This window comes from Trachemys scripta, chromosome 15, assembly GCF_013100865.1.
Source record: "Trachemys scripta elegans isolate TJP31775 chromosome 15, CAS_Tse_1.0, whole genome shotgun sequence".
In the NCBI taxonomy this organism is placed as follows: Eukaryota; Metazoa; Chordata; order Testudines; family Emydidae; genus Trachemys; species Trachemys scripta.
Window position 1 is genome coordinate 21,872,076 of NC_048312.1, and position 17,293 is coordinate 21,889,368.

General features: G+C 47.8%; 1 protein-coding gene across 2 annotated transcripts; it reads right to left on the minus strand.

Moving 5' to 3' along the window:
* Positions 1-947: 947 nt before the first annotated feature.
* Positions 948-17,053, minus strand: CABP1 (calcium binding protein 1). 2 transcript variants are annotated; one of them, XM_034791635.1, is made up of 8 exons: positions 16,923-17,053; positions 15,266-15,383; positions 9,519-9,695; positions 5,640-5,670; positions 4,938-5,081; positions 3,298-3,407; positions 2,372-2,519; positions 948-1,555 (listed from the first exon to the last, which is right to left on the minus strand). In XM_034791635.1, exons 2-8 carry the CDS (start codon positions 15,308-15,310, stop codon positions 1,530-1,532), a joined length of 681 nt encoding a protein of 226 aa, XP_034647526.1. In that variant the 5' UTR covers positions 15,311-15,383; positions 16,923-17,053; the 3' UTR covers positions 948-1,529. The 2 variants fall into 2 exon arrangements, with proteins under 2 accessions (XP_034647526.1, XP_034647527.1); XM_034791636.1 differs by lacking the exons at positions 15,266-15,383; positions 16,923-17,053 and adding an exon at positions 10,387-10,453.
* Between the last annotated feature and the right edge of the window lie 240 nt (positions 17,054-17,293).

A 17,293-nucleotide genomic window follows, 5' to 3' on the forward strand; every position in this document is an offset into this window, starting at 1 on the left:
TGGGCTTATGTTTTTAAATAAATTAAGACAATGTCCCACCATCTGTTGCTGCAGGCAGAGGAGCCTCAGTGCAGAAGCAGGCAGCAAGCAGGCAGCCAAAGAGACAGTTACTGTGACTATTTTACCCATTCATCCAGTGGCCACACGCATGCAAGCTCATTCCCATCACACACACACACCTGCAATGTTCCTATTGCTCAGTATGCCATGTGCATGCACACTTATCACACACACATGCATCAAGTTCCTGTCACTCAACACCTATGCAGGCATTCCCATCACACGTATACACAGGGGCATCCATGCACACTCCCTCTCATCAAACTCACACATACTCACGCTGTTCCATCACTTCACACATTCCCATTGCACACACACTCCCGTTGCTTAGGGACATGCCTGTACAAACACTCCCATTGCATGCACACATACACTCCCATCATACCCATGCATATATAACTAGCTAAGGTTCTGTACTGTGCTCATCACAGCAGTATCTATGCACTGCATACACACACTGTCTGCACACACACATCACTGTGTTCTAGGGTGCACTTCTTAGTAGGCAACAGACAGACAGAGTCTCTGTATTCTGGATGACAGTATAGCCTCGGACACTGTAATCCCTGGTGTAACTCCACTAATTTAAAGGGATTTCCAGCAAGGAGGAATTTAGCCCATTAAGTCTTTCGTACCTGGCAGTGTGTATATCTTGTGTTTGTATTACGCTGCCTGTGGCTAGAATGGCTGGAGGTATCACTCACCCTGAAGAGCACCCAATCACCAATCCTGCAACAAGCAGCACCTACCTCCCCTGGCTCCAGCTCGTCCCCCCAGCCACAACATGGGTCCCAAAGTACTCTGGTTGGAGTGGATCAGTTGGCAGATGCTCCTCCCTCCAGCCCGCCCTTCACCTCCCACAGAAAGGCCAGGGCTGCACACACAGCTTCAGTTTGCACATTTATCACCTTTTTTTTTCCAGACATGTTTTTGTAGTTGCTCTCGGTAAACGTAACCACAGAAGACACGAGAATGTACCAGGGAGGCATAAATAACTCCAGACAGACACACAGCAAACACGGACACAGTTCACCAAGGGAATCCAACAGGTGCGGAGCGCGACCTGCTGCAGCCACCAATCCCAGATGGCTTTGCTTTCATCCCCCAATCCGAGAGGCTCCCTCTTCTCTTGCTTTGCAGCAGTCGGTGGGAGAATAAAAGCAGGAGGGGAGGAGTCTAAAGTTGCAAACATCTCATGAAAACATCGTGGCTTGTCCTGGCGCTGCAGTTACCTGCTGTCGCCTTCTTGAAGGAACAGTTCCAGTTATAGGACATTATGAGTCTTTCACAGTGTGAAAGGCTGGAGGAGTGTGGGGACCACTTTGGGGCAGGAGAGGCAGGTCATCTCACACTGTCTCAAATGCATCCAGCCTATAAACCTTTGCATGGGAACATCAGGGCTAGATGCTCCACTCAGGTCTCTTCTGCCTTCACTGAGGTGCTGGTTCCTCTTCAGATGAGCGTAATCTTCAACGGGACATCATCCTAACAAACTCTGCAGCCATTGACAAACAGAGAGGCTAGAGGAGAATACACCAACTGTACCAACACATTCCCATCCCAACTCTCATCATCCTGAGACACTATGCAGCCAACAGGAAAGCCCCATCCACACTGCTCACTAGTTTGATTTCTTTACTGACATTGGAGAGTTTATGCAACGTGTTAAAGGATCCCACTAGCCAGGGCAGTTCATAATTTGGGACACCTGCCCTAGAACAATGTAATGTCTCATTTCCACACTAAACTCTTTGCTGGACACTGACACAGTATGTCTACACAGCAGCTGGCAGATGTGATTCCCAACTTGGAATAAATGTAAATGCACTAGCTCTGCTCGGGCTAGCACACTAAAATAGCAGTGTGGCCACGGCAGCATGGGTAGCAGCTCAGGCTAGCCGCCTGCGTATGTACCCAGGGGGCACTGGGGAGGAAACAGAAATCCACCATTGGGCTGCACATGGCCACAGAGAAGTTTCTCCTCTGACATAGGGACAGTCTGTCCTAGTATGTGATCCATGGAGGCATGCTTAACACTGAGATGCATTGAGAAGAGTTGTACAGCCAGAAACCACTAACCAGGAATTTCCTACACCAGCCATCTCTCCCGCAATAGCCTTATCCTAACTAGGGAGAATCCCAGGAGATTCTGATCCAGCTGCCTCTCACCCCATTCCACAGATACCTGGGCCTCTTAGAGCATAGAGATCATTTTCCTTCCTCCATTCCTGGAGCAGGGCAATGACCCAGTCTCTGATCCGAAATCCTGCCTGACCCCCGTGAAGATGGACAGTAGCGCATTCTCTCTCACCTTCAAAATCCACGTGCCCATCTCCGTTCAGGTCCACATCTCGGATGATCTCTTCAATATCCCGATGGCCCACCTGCTGCCCCAGCAGCTTCTTCATGGCCTCCCGCAGCTCACTGGTGCTGATCTCTCCATCACCATTGGTGTCAAACTGCAGGGAGACCACAAACAACAGCAGAAAGAGCACAGTCAGCTGGAGTGGACCCTGACTTGCTTTCTTGGGTACCTACCGTCTCCAGACTTGGGTCCCATGTTTTCCCCTCCTGAGTGCACATATTTGTCCATGAGGTCCCCTGAGTTCCTCTTGGCTCTCTCTTTCCTTCCTTAGGCATCTTCTCTCCTCCTGCTCTGATGCCACTCTGTTCCCTCAGGTCCTTTTCCTCTCCTCACAGACTCCATACATCATCGCTGTGCTTGGCCCATCTTCCTCCTTTGTTCCCTTTCAGGCCTTTGCTCTCCTTGTGCTCCCCTTGTGCTCCCCTCCTTTCCATACTTGGTTTCTTTTTTTTCCTTCTCAGGGTCCTCTTTACTGTATATGCTCGCTCCTCCTCCTCATTCCCCCACTGATCTTCTCTCTTTCCTGCCTCTGCTCTCCCCTTCTCTCCACTTTTACTAAATGAGAGGGGGCGCTCATCTCTCTGAGGGGGTCCCGCAGCACGGGGAGCGCTCATCTCTCTGAGGGGGTCCCGCAGCACAGGGAGCGCTCACCTCTCTGAGGGGGTCCTGCAGCACGGGGGGCGCTCATCTCTCTGATGGGGTCCCGCAGCACGGGGAGCGCACATCTCTCTGAGGGGGTCCCGCAGCACGGGGAGCGCTCACCTCTCTGAGGGGGTCCCGCAGCACGGGGAGCGCTCACCTCTCTGAAGGGGTCCCGCAGCACGGGGGCGCTCACCTCTCTGAGGGGGTCCCGCAGAACGGGGGGCGCTCACCTCTCTGAAGGCATCACGTAGCTCCTTTACACCAATCATATCTGCAGTTTCTGCCAAAAGCTTTGGTCCCATCAGCTCCACAAAATCTTCAAAATCCACATGACCGCCCACTTGGGACCAAGGGGAAATTTTTGTGTAAGACATTAATACGCCCTTTTCCTTAGCCCAGCCGAGCACCCAAGGTAACACATCCACACATGGCTTCCACTGGAGATCAGCCACCCATGGGAGGGTCAGGGTCTGACTCTCCAGGAGGCACAGCACAGAGAGTGAAGTACAGGGGGAGGAGAAGCAAAGGTGGCTTTACACCATCTTTGCACCCTCTGGATTCTGGACGGGTCTGAAAGGGTCCCAGCTCCTCTAAATTACAGCAGCCCATCCCAGGCTGCCTATGGGCAGCAGGCAGCTCAGAATCCCCTCATCACTGTGTGCTATGGATCTGTTCCCAGCATACATCGTCCCTCAGGGCTTGTGAGCGGGCAAGCACATGGCAGCCCTGCAGGTGTGTCTGAACAGAGGGAATTCTGCCTCAGCCAGTTGCATCTCCTGTATGGGCCCTATACTGCACTGGAGCAGGGGAGAAAATCTGTCCCAGAAGCTCAACACCACAGCGGGACAAGCTATTTGTAACAAACAGTGTATTCAACAAATTAATGCATTTTCCTGTTTATGAAGTAGCTGCAATTGGTGAGGAGTTCCTCAAGTTCCTACCTGTCTGTCAGATCACCAGACTGACCTAATTATACAGCCTGTGGATCACCAGACCGCCTGACCTAGTTATACAGCCTGTGGATCACCAGACCGCCTGACCTAGTTATACAGCCTGTGGATCACATGGCAACCAGTGCCCTGGTTCTCTGCTATTTCTTATGTGTTATTTTCACATGGTACTCATTCTGCTCCCTCTCTGGATGATTAACAGTTTCTAGCCCAGGGAGTACAACAAATAATGCCTAGTGAATATTCCTGTGGGCACCATACAGCACTGCTGCAGACAGGTGTAAGGACAAAGAACTGATGATAGAAGGAAAGGACACAAATACAGCCATATCTGATCACAGACACTTCTCCATTATTCCACCTTTCATGTGACAGCAGATGGACAGAGGGTAGCCCCTCAGCCCATCACTCCCCACACACCAGAGCTATCTCCTCAATACACTCACACCTCGAGCTAAACACCCCAGCACTCTGCTCAAACATAGCCCCACCCTCACACCAAAGGATCTCCCTCCTCTCAACACCCAGTCTCCCTCCTCAGCACACACCGCCTAGAGACCAGGTTCAATACAACAACATGCAGCAGCTGCACACCAATGTCTTAAACACCCATATCAACGGCAACACCAAGGGCAGTCCTATGTTGGTGTGTTTGTCTCAACACATTGCTCTTATACCTCACAACTATCTACAAACCCAGATAGGTTGGTAGGCTGGAGACAAGCAAACTGATGCCCAGAGAACTAGTCAAACAGACAGATGGACTAGCAGAGAGAGTGGGTGACAGACAGGCAGGCAGGCAGGCAGGAGAACAAAGGAAGAGGAACAGATGAGAGCAAGAGACTGACAGCTAAAGCCCAGCGTACGGAGGCGGAGAATGGCAGTGACAGGGGAACATGCAAGTGAGGGGTCACACTCACAATTCATGTTGATCTGCTGGGATAGCTCTATGAGCTCCATCTCGGTAGGCATGTAGCCCATGGTCCGCATGCAGTTCCCCAGGTCCCTGCAGTTGATAAATCCATCCTTGTCTTTATCAAACTCCTTGAAGGCTTCTCTTAACTCTGTCAGGGTGAATCCAATAAGGACAATGTTGTCAGTGATGGTGTTAGATACAGTTCCCAGAACACCCCCCAAGGAGTCAGCAGCACTCTGGGATGCTAGGAAGGTGCACATTCCCCCTGCAGATTCCCCGGAGAGAAGCTAGAACTGGAGGAGCTCTGAGCTCCACCCTGCTAGCATTTCTGCACCATTCCCCACAGCAGTCCCTGCTCAGATTGCAGAGTCTTTGAATGGTCAGATAGTCAGCACTCCTACACTATTTTCTACAGCCCTCCTGCAGGAGATGGAGCAAATGTGATCTCCCCCAAAATCATCACTACAACCCTACAATCTACAGCCCCTCTGTCAGGAGATGGAGTGCATGTGAGCTGCCCCAAAGTCAGCACTTCTGCACCGTTCCCTATGATATCTTCTGCAGGGAGTATCTAGAATGGGAACAGCTATGAGCTCATCTACCTAGTTTTACCCCAGATTTCTCCCCGCTGTGATCAGTCTGGCCAGCAGTATATTTTCACTGAGCAGAGAGAAAGTGAGATATGGAGGAAGGGTCAAAGTTTTACCTTCAATTTCTTCTGGTCGCAGTTCTCTGTCCTGCAATGAGAGAATATCTTCTGTTAAACCCAACCATTTGATAGGAAAGTGGTATCAGAATAGCACTTATGAGTACAGGCAGGTCTGGGAGCATCCCGCACAAGCAAGAAAGTGACAGAAGAAACAAGAAGGTGATGACATGTTTAATCCTATCTACCTGGTAAGGCTTTGACATCACTCCCTTTCCTATTAGGAGGGTGCCAGCAGCTGCCTGCATACTTCTCTGTGGAAGCCCATCTCCATTTCGCCTGCTGGCCAGGTGGACAAATAGAAGTGTTGTTCCACACCTAAGGTCCAGGGCAACACAGGCTTCTCAAAGGGACTCCAGCACTCCACTTCAGATGGATGAGCTGGCACTGAGAGCCTCCACCGTGTGCCTGTATCATTCCCCTACAGTGACTCTGAGTGGCAGAGTCTGGCACTGCTGTAGTTCGGAGCTCCTCTGAAGCTCTTACCGTATTCCCTACAGCAACTCCTGCTGGCAACATCTGGGTCTGGAAATAGCTGCAAGCTGCCCCACAACCAGCAAGCCTATAGTGACTGCTGCTGGGAGGGAGAGCAGCCATGAGCTCTCCCAATCCTATTCCCTAGAGCCACTCCTGTAGGGAGGGACTGCAACTATAGAAGCAGTGAGCTCAGCCCAGATACAAACATTTCAAACCCAAGCATGTAGGCAGAGAAACAAAAAACATACAGCAGCAAGGTCATCTACAAACAAAACAGGACAAGGATTCACCATGATCAGGAAACACTGCAACTTCAAACATCTAATTTGGTTTGATTTTTTCAGAGAGGGAAGGGACGTAAAAGAGTATAGGAAAACTCCAGAGACTGCATCAAGAGGAAGAAAAGATGAGTGTGGAAATGCACTGCTTTCTGGTTACTAAAAACCCCTTCTAACTCCACTCATGGCTCCCAGGCAAATCCAGAATATCTGAGAATTTGGAAACAGAGACAAAATTTCCCTTCTTGTCTGAGTTCTGGCTTCTCCCCTCATCTCCCAGGGGTCTGCAGCCTCACCACAGGTCCCTGGAGACTGTGCCCTTGATCTGTTTCATAAGGATGAGCTCTTGCTAATTAACCGCAGGCTTCTGTGGTAACTCTAGCGGCGGCTGCCCGGAGAATACAGCAAACTAGGACACACACTGGTTTACGTCTGTGCAAAAAGGGGCTGTGCCAGAGAAATTATCAGCTTGTCATTCATAACCTTCCCAGAGGCATCTCTGTGCTGCATGGAACTTTCAGAGAGCTCTAGCTCTGCAGTTTCATCCTTCACAGATCTGGTCATTTCAAACATGTCATCCCATTTCTTCTGCTTTCATAGACACTGATTTGTAAAAGAGTTCACACTGTTTAAAGCAGGCACAGGAGGCCTCATTGCCTTCCTATCAGTGATAGTATCATGAATTACAGTAACACAGGGTTTAATCTGTGCCAGAGCTTGCCAGGGCTGAGCCCCGGCACCTCTGGGCTGGGCAGTTCATAGCCTCGGTATCTCTGGTCTGGGCAGTTCATAGCCCCGGTATCTCTGGTCTGGGCAGTTCATAGCCGCATCAGTTATGAAAGTAAAAAAATTGCTTGAGCCCCGGCACCTCTTTCATTACAAATTAAGCACTGTTCGCATATCTCCAGCCAAGAGTCTCCAAGCTCTTTATGAACATTAATGACCCCAGGAGTCCTTCTGGAGCACCACCAGTCTGATCAGGAATGTTCAAGATATAGAGGTATCATCATCAACTCCATTTTACAGAACAGTGAATTGACTCATGCAAGGTTACTCACTGCATCTGTGGCAGCATCTGGCTGAGAACACAGGTCTCCTGCCATCTAGGCCTGTGCTTTAACCACTAGATCATGCTGTACCCCGTTATAGCCAGCATCATTAACACACCAGAATGTCCAAGAGAAAGTCTCAAGACTTCTTCAGCCTGGCTTCTATTTTTGCACACAGAGGCATCTGCATGTGCAGAGATGTGCGCACTTCTTTGTGTGTGTAGATTCTATCATTGGAGGGAGCCAAAGACTGTATGTGTAAAAGAAGAGGCCACTCCAGGTCCCTTGGAAAATCTAGCCCAAACTGTAACTGGTGTCATAAGGAGATTTTCTGTTTTAAAGTCCAAGGAAGCTCCCTTAAAAATTATTAAATAGGAAAACATCTGCTTAAGAAGAAATCAGCTGAAGCAGTGTAAAGCTTTCTGAGGAGAACATATGGAAAAAGTGATACACCTGTTCAAAGAGCTCAGGTCCTAGGAATACACTAGTGGTGATCATCAACCACTCCATCATAAGAAACGTTCTGGCATTAATTTATTTCTGTCCTATGCTCACAAAATCCTGCTGGTCCAAAGAGCCAATGAGGAGAACAGCTGTTTATAAATACATTCACTCCGCACCAGGGCTGTTGTCAGAGATGTCTGTGCTCCTCCCTTTGGAGCCTCCTGGGATATTATGAATTTCCAGGCTCTGAACATGGTGGATATAGTCACCTACAAGCTATTGACATTCTAAATGGAATTTGGATCCAGTTCTTTATATAAGCACATATGATTTGGTAGATGTTTGTGTGCCAGTATATACATATGTGTGTGTGCACTTGCTTGAGAATATTTCTGCATGTGTTTTAATGTACTGGCTAATGGAATATGCGATTGTCTGCTAGTGGTTGGAGGCTGCAGAGAACAAAAACTTACAGTGAGCAATAACAAATGGTGACTTGTCTTCAGCTCAAATGGAAAGGGATTAGGTTTTGAAACTAAAGGTCCTTGATTCTATTCCAGCTAAGGACAAGTGTGTCTTTGCATGTGAGTATATAGAACAGAGATTTATTGTGGAGGGATGCCTGACAACTGGATTTTAACTGCCATGAATCTCAGACATTGAGGATGAGCTTTGTTTGACTGGAGGAGCATGTAATGTACTGGATGAGTGTATGCAAGTGTGTACACCTAATCACATATATGCCTATATATGTGTTAATAATATGGTGTCTCTGTATATCTGTTTAAGTATGTTAGTATAGATATTAAATGTTTGCGTACAGGGATATGTGCTTTATGTTACTGTGAATGTACATTATGTAAACATGTCTCTATGTACATTTGACATGTCTGTGTATATATTTTTGCATATTTTAAAGTTGCAGGAATGGATGTGTATGTACGCATATATATGCTTGGATGGATAGAAATATAAATATAGGTGTGTGCTGTATATTAGTGGGTATATAGGTACTGATACTTGTTTGTGCATTGCTATTTGAAGGTGTGTGAACAGGTAGCTATTTTGAGGTTTGCATGTATGTGTTCTCCTGTGCAGACATGAGACTGTGCATGGCTGTGTGTATGAATCTGAGCTTGTGTGAATGTGGAGGGGTATGCATCTCAGGCCATATTTGAGTATGCTTCAAATGTGGGCACCTTGATGGGACAGTCAAATCCAGTGAAGCACATATACCAGCCATTTAGGCTCTACGTACTAATCTGAGCCTCCATGTATGGGATGTTGATGTCTCACTGGAGTGTCATATTTGAACATTGGACTCCTCAGGTATATCTGAGTCCGTATGACTGTGAGTGTTTCAGTCGACTGATCTATCCATCTGTATACGTATTTCTACAATGCCTACTACCTAGGTGCCAGGGTATCTCCCCATATCTTCCAGTTCACATGCCTGAGCATGTATGTGAGTCTGTAAGTGCATTTGCAGGTCTGAGGCTGTAGGTTTGTGACCCGTCGCTGGGGGATCTCAGAGTCCCATGTACGTAGGCAACATGTGTGGCTACCCGTTTGTGACAATGTGGGCATTGTGTTTTGTATATTTCTCGCCCAGCAGGGTGTAACTTACGTACAGGCTGCCTGTTTTCTGCGAAGCCCTTCCTCAGGAAGATGCATGCTGGCCCCAGGAGGTTGTGCATGACGGCGCAGTTCTGGGCCAGCATCATGAGTGGACCTTGGTACTCGCAGGCTGACGGTCCCTCTTCACTCGTCTGAACAGCCTTATAGCAGGTCTTCTCCTCATGACGAATCTTCCCAGCCAATCAGCAGCAAGTAAACAATACAACAGAGGAAGTTACCTCCCCATGTCTCTCAGTCTTTGATCTGATGTTTTACTGGGCTGCCTGACAGAGTAATTAGCCCTAAATTTCCTTCATCTTTCCATGCTGGGTCCCTCCCACCAGTCTAGTACAGGCTTGTATAGAAGTAGTAGGTACAGGAGTTCACTGTCAATGGCTGATAAAAGTCCAGCCAACCAGGAAGATTTCACTTTGAAATTACATCAAACTTTCTCAAAGCTGCACACATCCCTCCAGCTACAGATGAAAGGGCCAGGATAGAAAATGAACATGTCCGGTCCCTCCCATCTCCAGCCCCAGAGTGAATGATTTCATGTGTGGCCTGCAAGGGAATAGCACGCTCAGACATAACAGTCTGTGTGTGTACAGAAGGAGATTACTGGGAGAGAAGCTTCCGTCAGGGACCTCCACTGAACAGCAGGCACAGAACCTGCACAGAGAGACTAAGTTTGGCTTCAAGTCACTTTCAGGCAACACAGTTCAACAGCTTAGAGCTCTGTATTAACACCTGTACCACAGTCACTCTAAAACTGTCAGACGGCCGTTTACAGTGTCAGCGAGCTGGGTTCCAGACAATTACAATTCTAATTAGTTACAATAACTGACGGAGCCTATTAAAATGTAATCTATTCAGGTCACTTACAGTCCCAGTCCTTGCAGCCTTGTCTGCTCTGCATTTTCACAGACCATTCTCAAGGAGTCCACACATCCCAGCCAGTTGGGACTCCAGAATAGAATCTGAGGTTGGAGCTCCAGGCTCCACTGAGGAGCCAATGCTTTCCTTATATAGAAATGCTTTTCTCTGGCTCTGGCGGAAACGTCTCATCCTGGTATTCCCATGCAGCTATAAAAAGCCAGCACTACCCACAGGACCTTTGGTTTTATACAGTAAATATTAACAATCATATTTCTGCTTCAGGAATGAGTGCCTGCTTGTAGTGATGGCATTCCCAGAGTTCATCTGGGAGACTTTGTCCACAGCCATTGTCTTTTTATATTGACTCATCCTTTAAAGCTTGAACAACTTCTTTCAGGGCTGAGAAGCAGGCCACATTTGCTCCCACTCACACTTGCTCACATTTATTGTAGCTATTTGCTGCGTCTGCCATATGTTACTCCATTGCACACATGCTTTGTAGTTTACATTTTTAAACACAGTCTTGAGACAATCTGCTCATGTATAATGTCATGTGACTATCCACCAATATAACACACACACAAAAATCACAAAAGAAAGGAAATAGCATAACAGGGTTCTAATTGAAATCACAGATGGGAAGGAAACCCTTCACCTGATTATACATGGTGGATGGGGAATTTATCTATACAAACATAAAAGACTAATGTCAATCCACACCTGGCATATCACGGGCGCAGCTAATTGTCTTGACATTTGTGTGATAATGACGTGAACATTTGTCACTTTGGTACAACATATTTTGTAAATCACCAGCTTTATTTTCCAGAGTCTTTTTCAATATATAATATGAGAGACTGAAAATATACACGTCAGGCCAAATCTGTCGCAGGGGTAATTCACTGAAACCAAATGAAAGGTGAAAGGTTCCAAAGCCTATTCCTAATCCCTATCTGAGCCACCTAGTCTCTTGATCTTATTATGAAGTCAGTGGAGTTCCACGAAGGATGAGATTAGCCCATTATTTTCCTATGTGGACAGAAATCACAAGTCTGAGGAGAGAATTGCCAAGGACACAGAACAGGCTGATCCATAGAACCGCAGGTAGTGCAGGGAAAGGGAATGGGACTTCTTTATCCTAGTGTAACACCATGTGAGTCTCCCCTCGCCCATCTGCCTCTAGTGACCCAGGGTCATTTACAGGGCTCACCGAGAACTGCCCTACAAAGCACCGGTTGCTGTTGCTGTCCATTTGCGCCCCCCATCCCAATCTGGTGCTGGAAAGTCTCCCTTCCCTCATGTGTCCCATAAACACATCAAGCCAAAGCAGAGGAGACAGCTCCTCCAACAGAGGGATACAAGGCAAAATGAGGCCAGCCACCTGTTAGTGGCAGAAGCAGCAACACGCAGACCTGAGTACTGATAGAAGCAAGGTAATCGTGAGGAAGGCTCAAGCCCTTCTTCCCTCCCCTCCCCAATAAAAACCCACAGCTGTTCTGGGATGATACAAGCACTTGGCCGGGCTCCTCCAGAGAGGTGGTTGTAGAGCTGGCAAAAGGTGCCAAACTGAGTGACTTGGAGAATGAAGCTTTTTATTTAGCCACTGTAGAGGCAGAAGCAGAGCAGGCTTCCCCACATTCCCCTGCCAATGTACCTCAGTCCTGACCCCGAGGTACACTCCAGAGTACTGAGATTTATCCCATTTACACCTAGGTGCCTCTGCTGAGACTGTCAATTAGTGTCGTGACAGTAGTGTTTACTGCTGTGGGGACACTGGTGCACTCTGCACGAAATAGGGGGCTACCAACAAGAGACTGGACGGGAATGAATTTTGATCACGATCAACCAGAGACGGATGTGAACCAGGGAGGTGGAGGTGAAAAGGTCCATACACCAGTTCCAAACCATATGCCCCAAGCCATCCCGTCCCTCCAGATTATTCTGAACTTTCTGTCTTGTCTGCCAGAGTTCAAAGTGAGCCCGTTCCCTGCTCTCTCAGGACACTTCATATCCACTATTTCCAGAGCTTCCTCCTCTGTCTATGCTACTCAGGGAAGTCTCAGTTTGTCTGTGTAGAGATCCTCTCTCATATATACACAGCCTCCACAATAAAGAGTGCTGGGAGCACTGCAGTGAGAGAAGCTGCTAGGGAAAGTGTTTGGGTGACAGATGATTATCTGAGGCTCTTCTACCCTCTTGCCTCAATTTGAAATGATGCCCTCCCCCCATGTTCAAAGAAGTGCAGGAGGCAGCATGTCTGTCATGCAAAATCCATCCTTCCTCTCCCTGAGGGAGGTTTATCAAAAGCAAGAGGCCTCCAGGTTCCTAACCCTGTTCTCCTAGTCACGTTAAAGTCTCTGCTTCCACTCGACAGGCCGCATTTGGAAAGAACAAATGGAGGAGACCAGCAAGAAGAGCACCCTGCTTGGCATCATTCTAGCCAAGGTGGTTCCTCAGTCTCAGAACAGGACATGAAAACTCAGTGGAGCTGGGGAGAGTGGGAGAAACCTCCCTGACAAAGTCTAGCTCAGCCTATGTCCCATCTCTCCTTTGCCAATGTCAAAACCTGAGGAAGAGAGGAGGAATGTTATACAGAGCAGCAGTCTGAGGTTATGTCATGTAATGGTCTGATCCTGCAAGGTACTCAGTGACTCCAGGCTGCAATGAGGTCAACAGCGGTGTAGGGGACTCAGCACCTCACAGCACTGGGCCCTGAGGCCTTAATATAAGGGCCAAAGTGGAGCTTACAGAGTTCTATAATGTGGCCTGTGGGCTTCCTCAACTTTAACCCCTTAATTCCTACTCTTTGGAACTATGTGCAGAATACATCACTTTAAATGGCTCTTAGGAATGAAGGATTAAATACAAATAAAGGTAGGGCCTAGACAAGCTACAAGATCCAGAATGCAATGCTCCATTTTGATCTAATCCCCCGCTGCATGCTGGGACCTGTATTCTCTGCAAACCACATCTCCACATTAGAGACGAGTGCAGGTACATTCTGTTCCATTTTATGTGCATTGGAGGAAGGCTGCAAATTGCCAGAATGGCCCTTTCACATGTGCAAAGTTTAGGCACTCCAGCTGGCTGAACCCCAAGTGCCTCTCCTGCTTCTTCCCCAGGGTCACACTGACCAAAACGGAGAGCTCAGCCCTGTCTAGCTGCTTTGGAATGAATTGCCTCATTACATACTCCATAAATCAGCTGGGGTGGGCTCCCTCCCGCACAGCAATGCTCTGTCATTACCAGGAAACACTCCAGATTTAACTTACACTTGTGCCTTGTTTGTGGTCGCTGAGCTTACAGCAGTGAGATGCCCCACAAAAGTGACAAACCCAAGGCCAGAAAAAATTCACTACTAGCAAGGCCTCCACGCCGTGAGCTCCCTCATGGCAGGGCCGTTTCATGGCTGGCAAGGTACTCAGTGACTCCAGACTGCAGTGAGTGTCCTCACAGCAGCACCATTTCACTGCTGGTGAGACCTCTGCACTGTGAGCTTCCTCATGGCAGTGCCAGTTCATTGCCCGCGAGGCCTCCTCATCATGGCTTCCTCACAGCAATGCCATTTCACTGCCAGTGAGGCCTCCATGCTGTGAACTCCCCCAGTGCGGTGCACTGTCATTGCCTATTATGACCTTCCCCTTTGTAAGGAACAAGCAGAGCATTTCGTGGTGAATTATTATTTGGTTCAGTGTCCCCAAGTGAATTCCTTCCTCCAGCAGTCCTAATGGGCACATTCTATCTCAACGCCTTCCTCATCCTGATACGCACAGTGCCTAGGGAGAACTATTCCCATTGCCAATTCAGCCCATAGTGGCAGCACAGCTCCTAAATCTAATTAATCCCTGAACCATTCTGAGACCTAAGCACACAGCAGCCCACAAGTAAAATACAAACAGACACACATGGCAGTACGGGTGAGCATGAATGTGTACACACATGGGCATGCTTACACATGAGGAAAAGCATGAACACACACACCTGAGCAAACATGGCCAAACACAGGCTCATACATGGGCATGCACACACATACCACAGAAAGGAGGCACGCACATATACATAAATACGTGCACAAACCTGGATACATACAAATATGCAAATACACAAATACTCAGATCCACACATATGTGAGGACACCCAGGAATAAATACACACATACAAGCACAAATACACATACACACTTATACATGTGGACACGCACTCATGCATACACTTACCCACACATCCTCACTCACAGATGTTGCACACATATGAATGAGTATGCACACACATTCAGATATACACACGGAAATGCATACACACGCAACACACATATTCATGTGCTCATTTGCATACACACAGAGAGGGACATATACTAATACATTTGTGTGCTCCCACATTTTCACATGCATGTCTGCACACACATAGAGAAACAACACAAATATCCGCACCTTCCCATGCACACACATTGATAGACAGATACATCTTAACTTGCACACTTGCATACCCACACAAATGTGTGCACATGCTCACACGTGCATATATAACCAAATAATATGTACACAAACACATGCCCACATGCTTGTGCACATACACATGCACCACATGCAAGTGGACGAATGCATGTGTATGCACATACACACACTTACACATATGGATGCAAACATGCCTACTCGCATACTTACACACATATTCACACACCAGCTGTGGCGTTCATCATCACAGGTTCTGAACAGTGTATTTGCATTCACAGCTCTTAGGAAAAGGACTTTGGGAAGGAGCTGAAACCTTTGCAGACAAGTCTGCATGTTCCTCCCACCTTCCCTTCCCATCTACCCGCAACGTCATCCGTCCCAAGAAGCAGGGCTTGTAACACGCACAACGCACTTTGATTCAGGGAACATACCTTTTTTGAGAGGTTTCTCAGTGGAGACTTCACACAGTTGCCCATAATATGTTGAGTCTGCCTTTCCGATGGACTTGGTTATAAAGGAACCGAGGTAATTGATTCCATTAAAGGTATCCTTGGGAGCAAAGCAAGAAAGGCAGCACCAGTCAAATCCAAACAGCTATTGGCTGCTGGGGCTTCCCTCTTCAGGGAGCTTTTTCTCTCTGCCTCTCTCTCTCTCTGTGTTTTTACTTTATGTTCACTTTCTTGAAAAGATGAAGCAGGAGGAGAAGGAGGGGGAGAGAAACAGAAAGAGAGAGAAAGAAGAAGAGAGAGAGAGAGGACAGAAAGAGGGAGGCGGAGGTATAATCTACATCAGATTAATGCTCAAATCCCTCCCACCCCCCTCAATCTGCAGTGAAGATTGTTTCACTCATGGGAGAGGGCTGATTCAGGGGAAATTAAAGCAGAGAGGCACCATAAGAAGTGATTTCAATGATGAGTCCAGGGAATCTGGCTACTTTGGGTCCCCATAGCCAGTGAACATCTCGTTCTGTATCTACCACCCCCCACCCCCCTGGCATTTCCAACTGCTCTGAGCTTTTCAATTACCAAAAAGCCAGGCTAGATGGAAGGCAATCCACTTAGAGGCTCTGAGCAGAGACCGGAGCTCAGACCAGCACAGCAATGGACCATTTATCTGGATGGGACCTGCTCCTGCTCTACAAACAATAGAAGACCTGGGAGCTGGCTCCCTTACTGCTCTTTTCGTGCTATGGCCAAAGCAAGTAGCTGAAGGCAGCAACCCAGTGCCTCGAGACCCCTTTTCACCTCCAGAGAGTAAGTTTTCATAATGGAGAGATGAAGTGCCAGCCAAATGCCAGAGTCTCCCCTGCCTTCTGTAGTTAAAAAATAACAAACGGTTGGCTTTTCCCTGCACACATGTGAGCAGAGATGGGCCCAACCAAACCCCTGACAGTGCTGGTACTAGCCCATTGGGAGCCCTAAGCAGGAATATTTTTCCTCCTCACACACACACACACCACATATAATAATGAATAGGGGATCCCCTTGAGCTGCTTGGGGCCCTAAGCAATTGCTTAGTCTGCTTATGCCTAGCGCCAACTCTGCCCCTGGATCTGGACTGATCCAAGTTCTGGGGACGTACTGGGAAAAAGTTCAGATTCCAGATCCAAATTTCATAGCCCACTCCATATCTGCAGTGAGCTGAACCAAACACTCAGCTCCAAACACCTTGGAAATCTAAGGCCTCCAACACATATATCTGGATATGAACTGTAAGCCCATCTCTCATTCCAAGGCACATAGAGGTGCCTTCCTCCTTCCCCACCACAGGGCAATGCAATACCCATCCCTGAAACAATTGGGATTCGAGTCCCAAACAAATTTACTTCTGGCTTGAGAAGGCTGAGAACGTTCAGGGAGGTTTAAATTACAGAAAGGATCCACCACCATCCCATGCAATAGGGCTTTGAATTTAATGGTGGATGCATTCTCAGCTATGAAGCCACCATGGCTGCGGCTCCACAAGAATAACTAGACCATGGAATGGAGAGCCGCTTCCATTTATAACTGCAAAGACAGAGATGATGCTGGAGCTGCTGCTGTACTCTAGAACATTCATTAATCTGCTCGGAGATTTAAGAGTTCTCACCTACAGCGGAACTTCTTTACGACATTGTTCACAAGTGTGGTTCCAACAACAGCTGTTAAGGGATCCACCCCAGGATCTTAGCCCTTGTGCTGCTGTGCTGGAGACATAGGGTTATTCCCCTTTCATGAGTTCTCACCTGTAGGATTGTAAGAATGGAGAGGATGAACTGTCAAGGCAACAGCAAAGAAGTAATTTTTCTGCTTTCATACTATCCGGCTGTGGGAAATACTGTAGGATCCCTACGTGTGAAGAGAATTCACAGCTATTCCACAGCCCTGTGGTCTCTTCTACCAAGAGTCACTTCAAGTATTGGTTTAGGAGCCCTGACTGTGATGGGAGCTGACACCATCTCCAGTAACAGTCCAGCAGGA

Excerpts from the sequence above, each read along its gene's own strand:
- CABP1 (XM_034791635.1), bottom strand. The coding sequence starts at position 15,310 with ATGGGCAACTGTGTGAAGTCTCCACTGAGAAACCTCTCAAAAAAG. Across the intron at positions 2,520-3,297 it reads TACGTGATGCCTTCAGAGAG|TTTGACACCAATGGTGATGG; the intron begins GTGAGCGCCCCC and ends GTCTCCCTGCAG. Across the intron at positions 1,556-2,371 it reads TGGGCACGTGGATTTTGAAG|AGTTTGTTAGGATGATGTCC; the intron begins GTGAGAGAGAAT and ends CAATGGCTGCAG.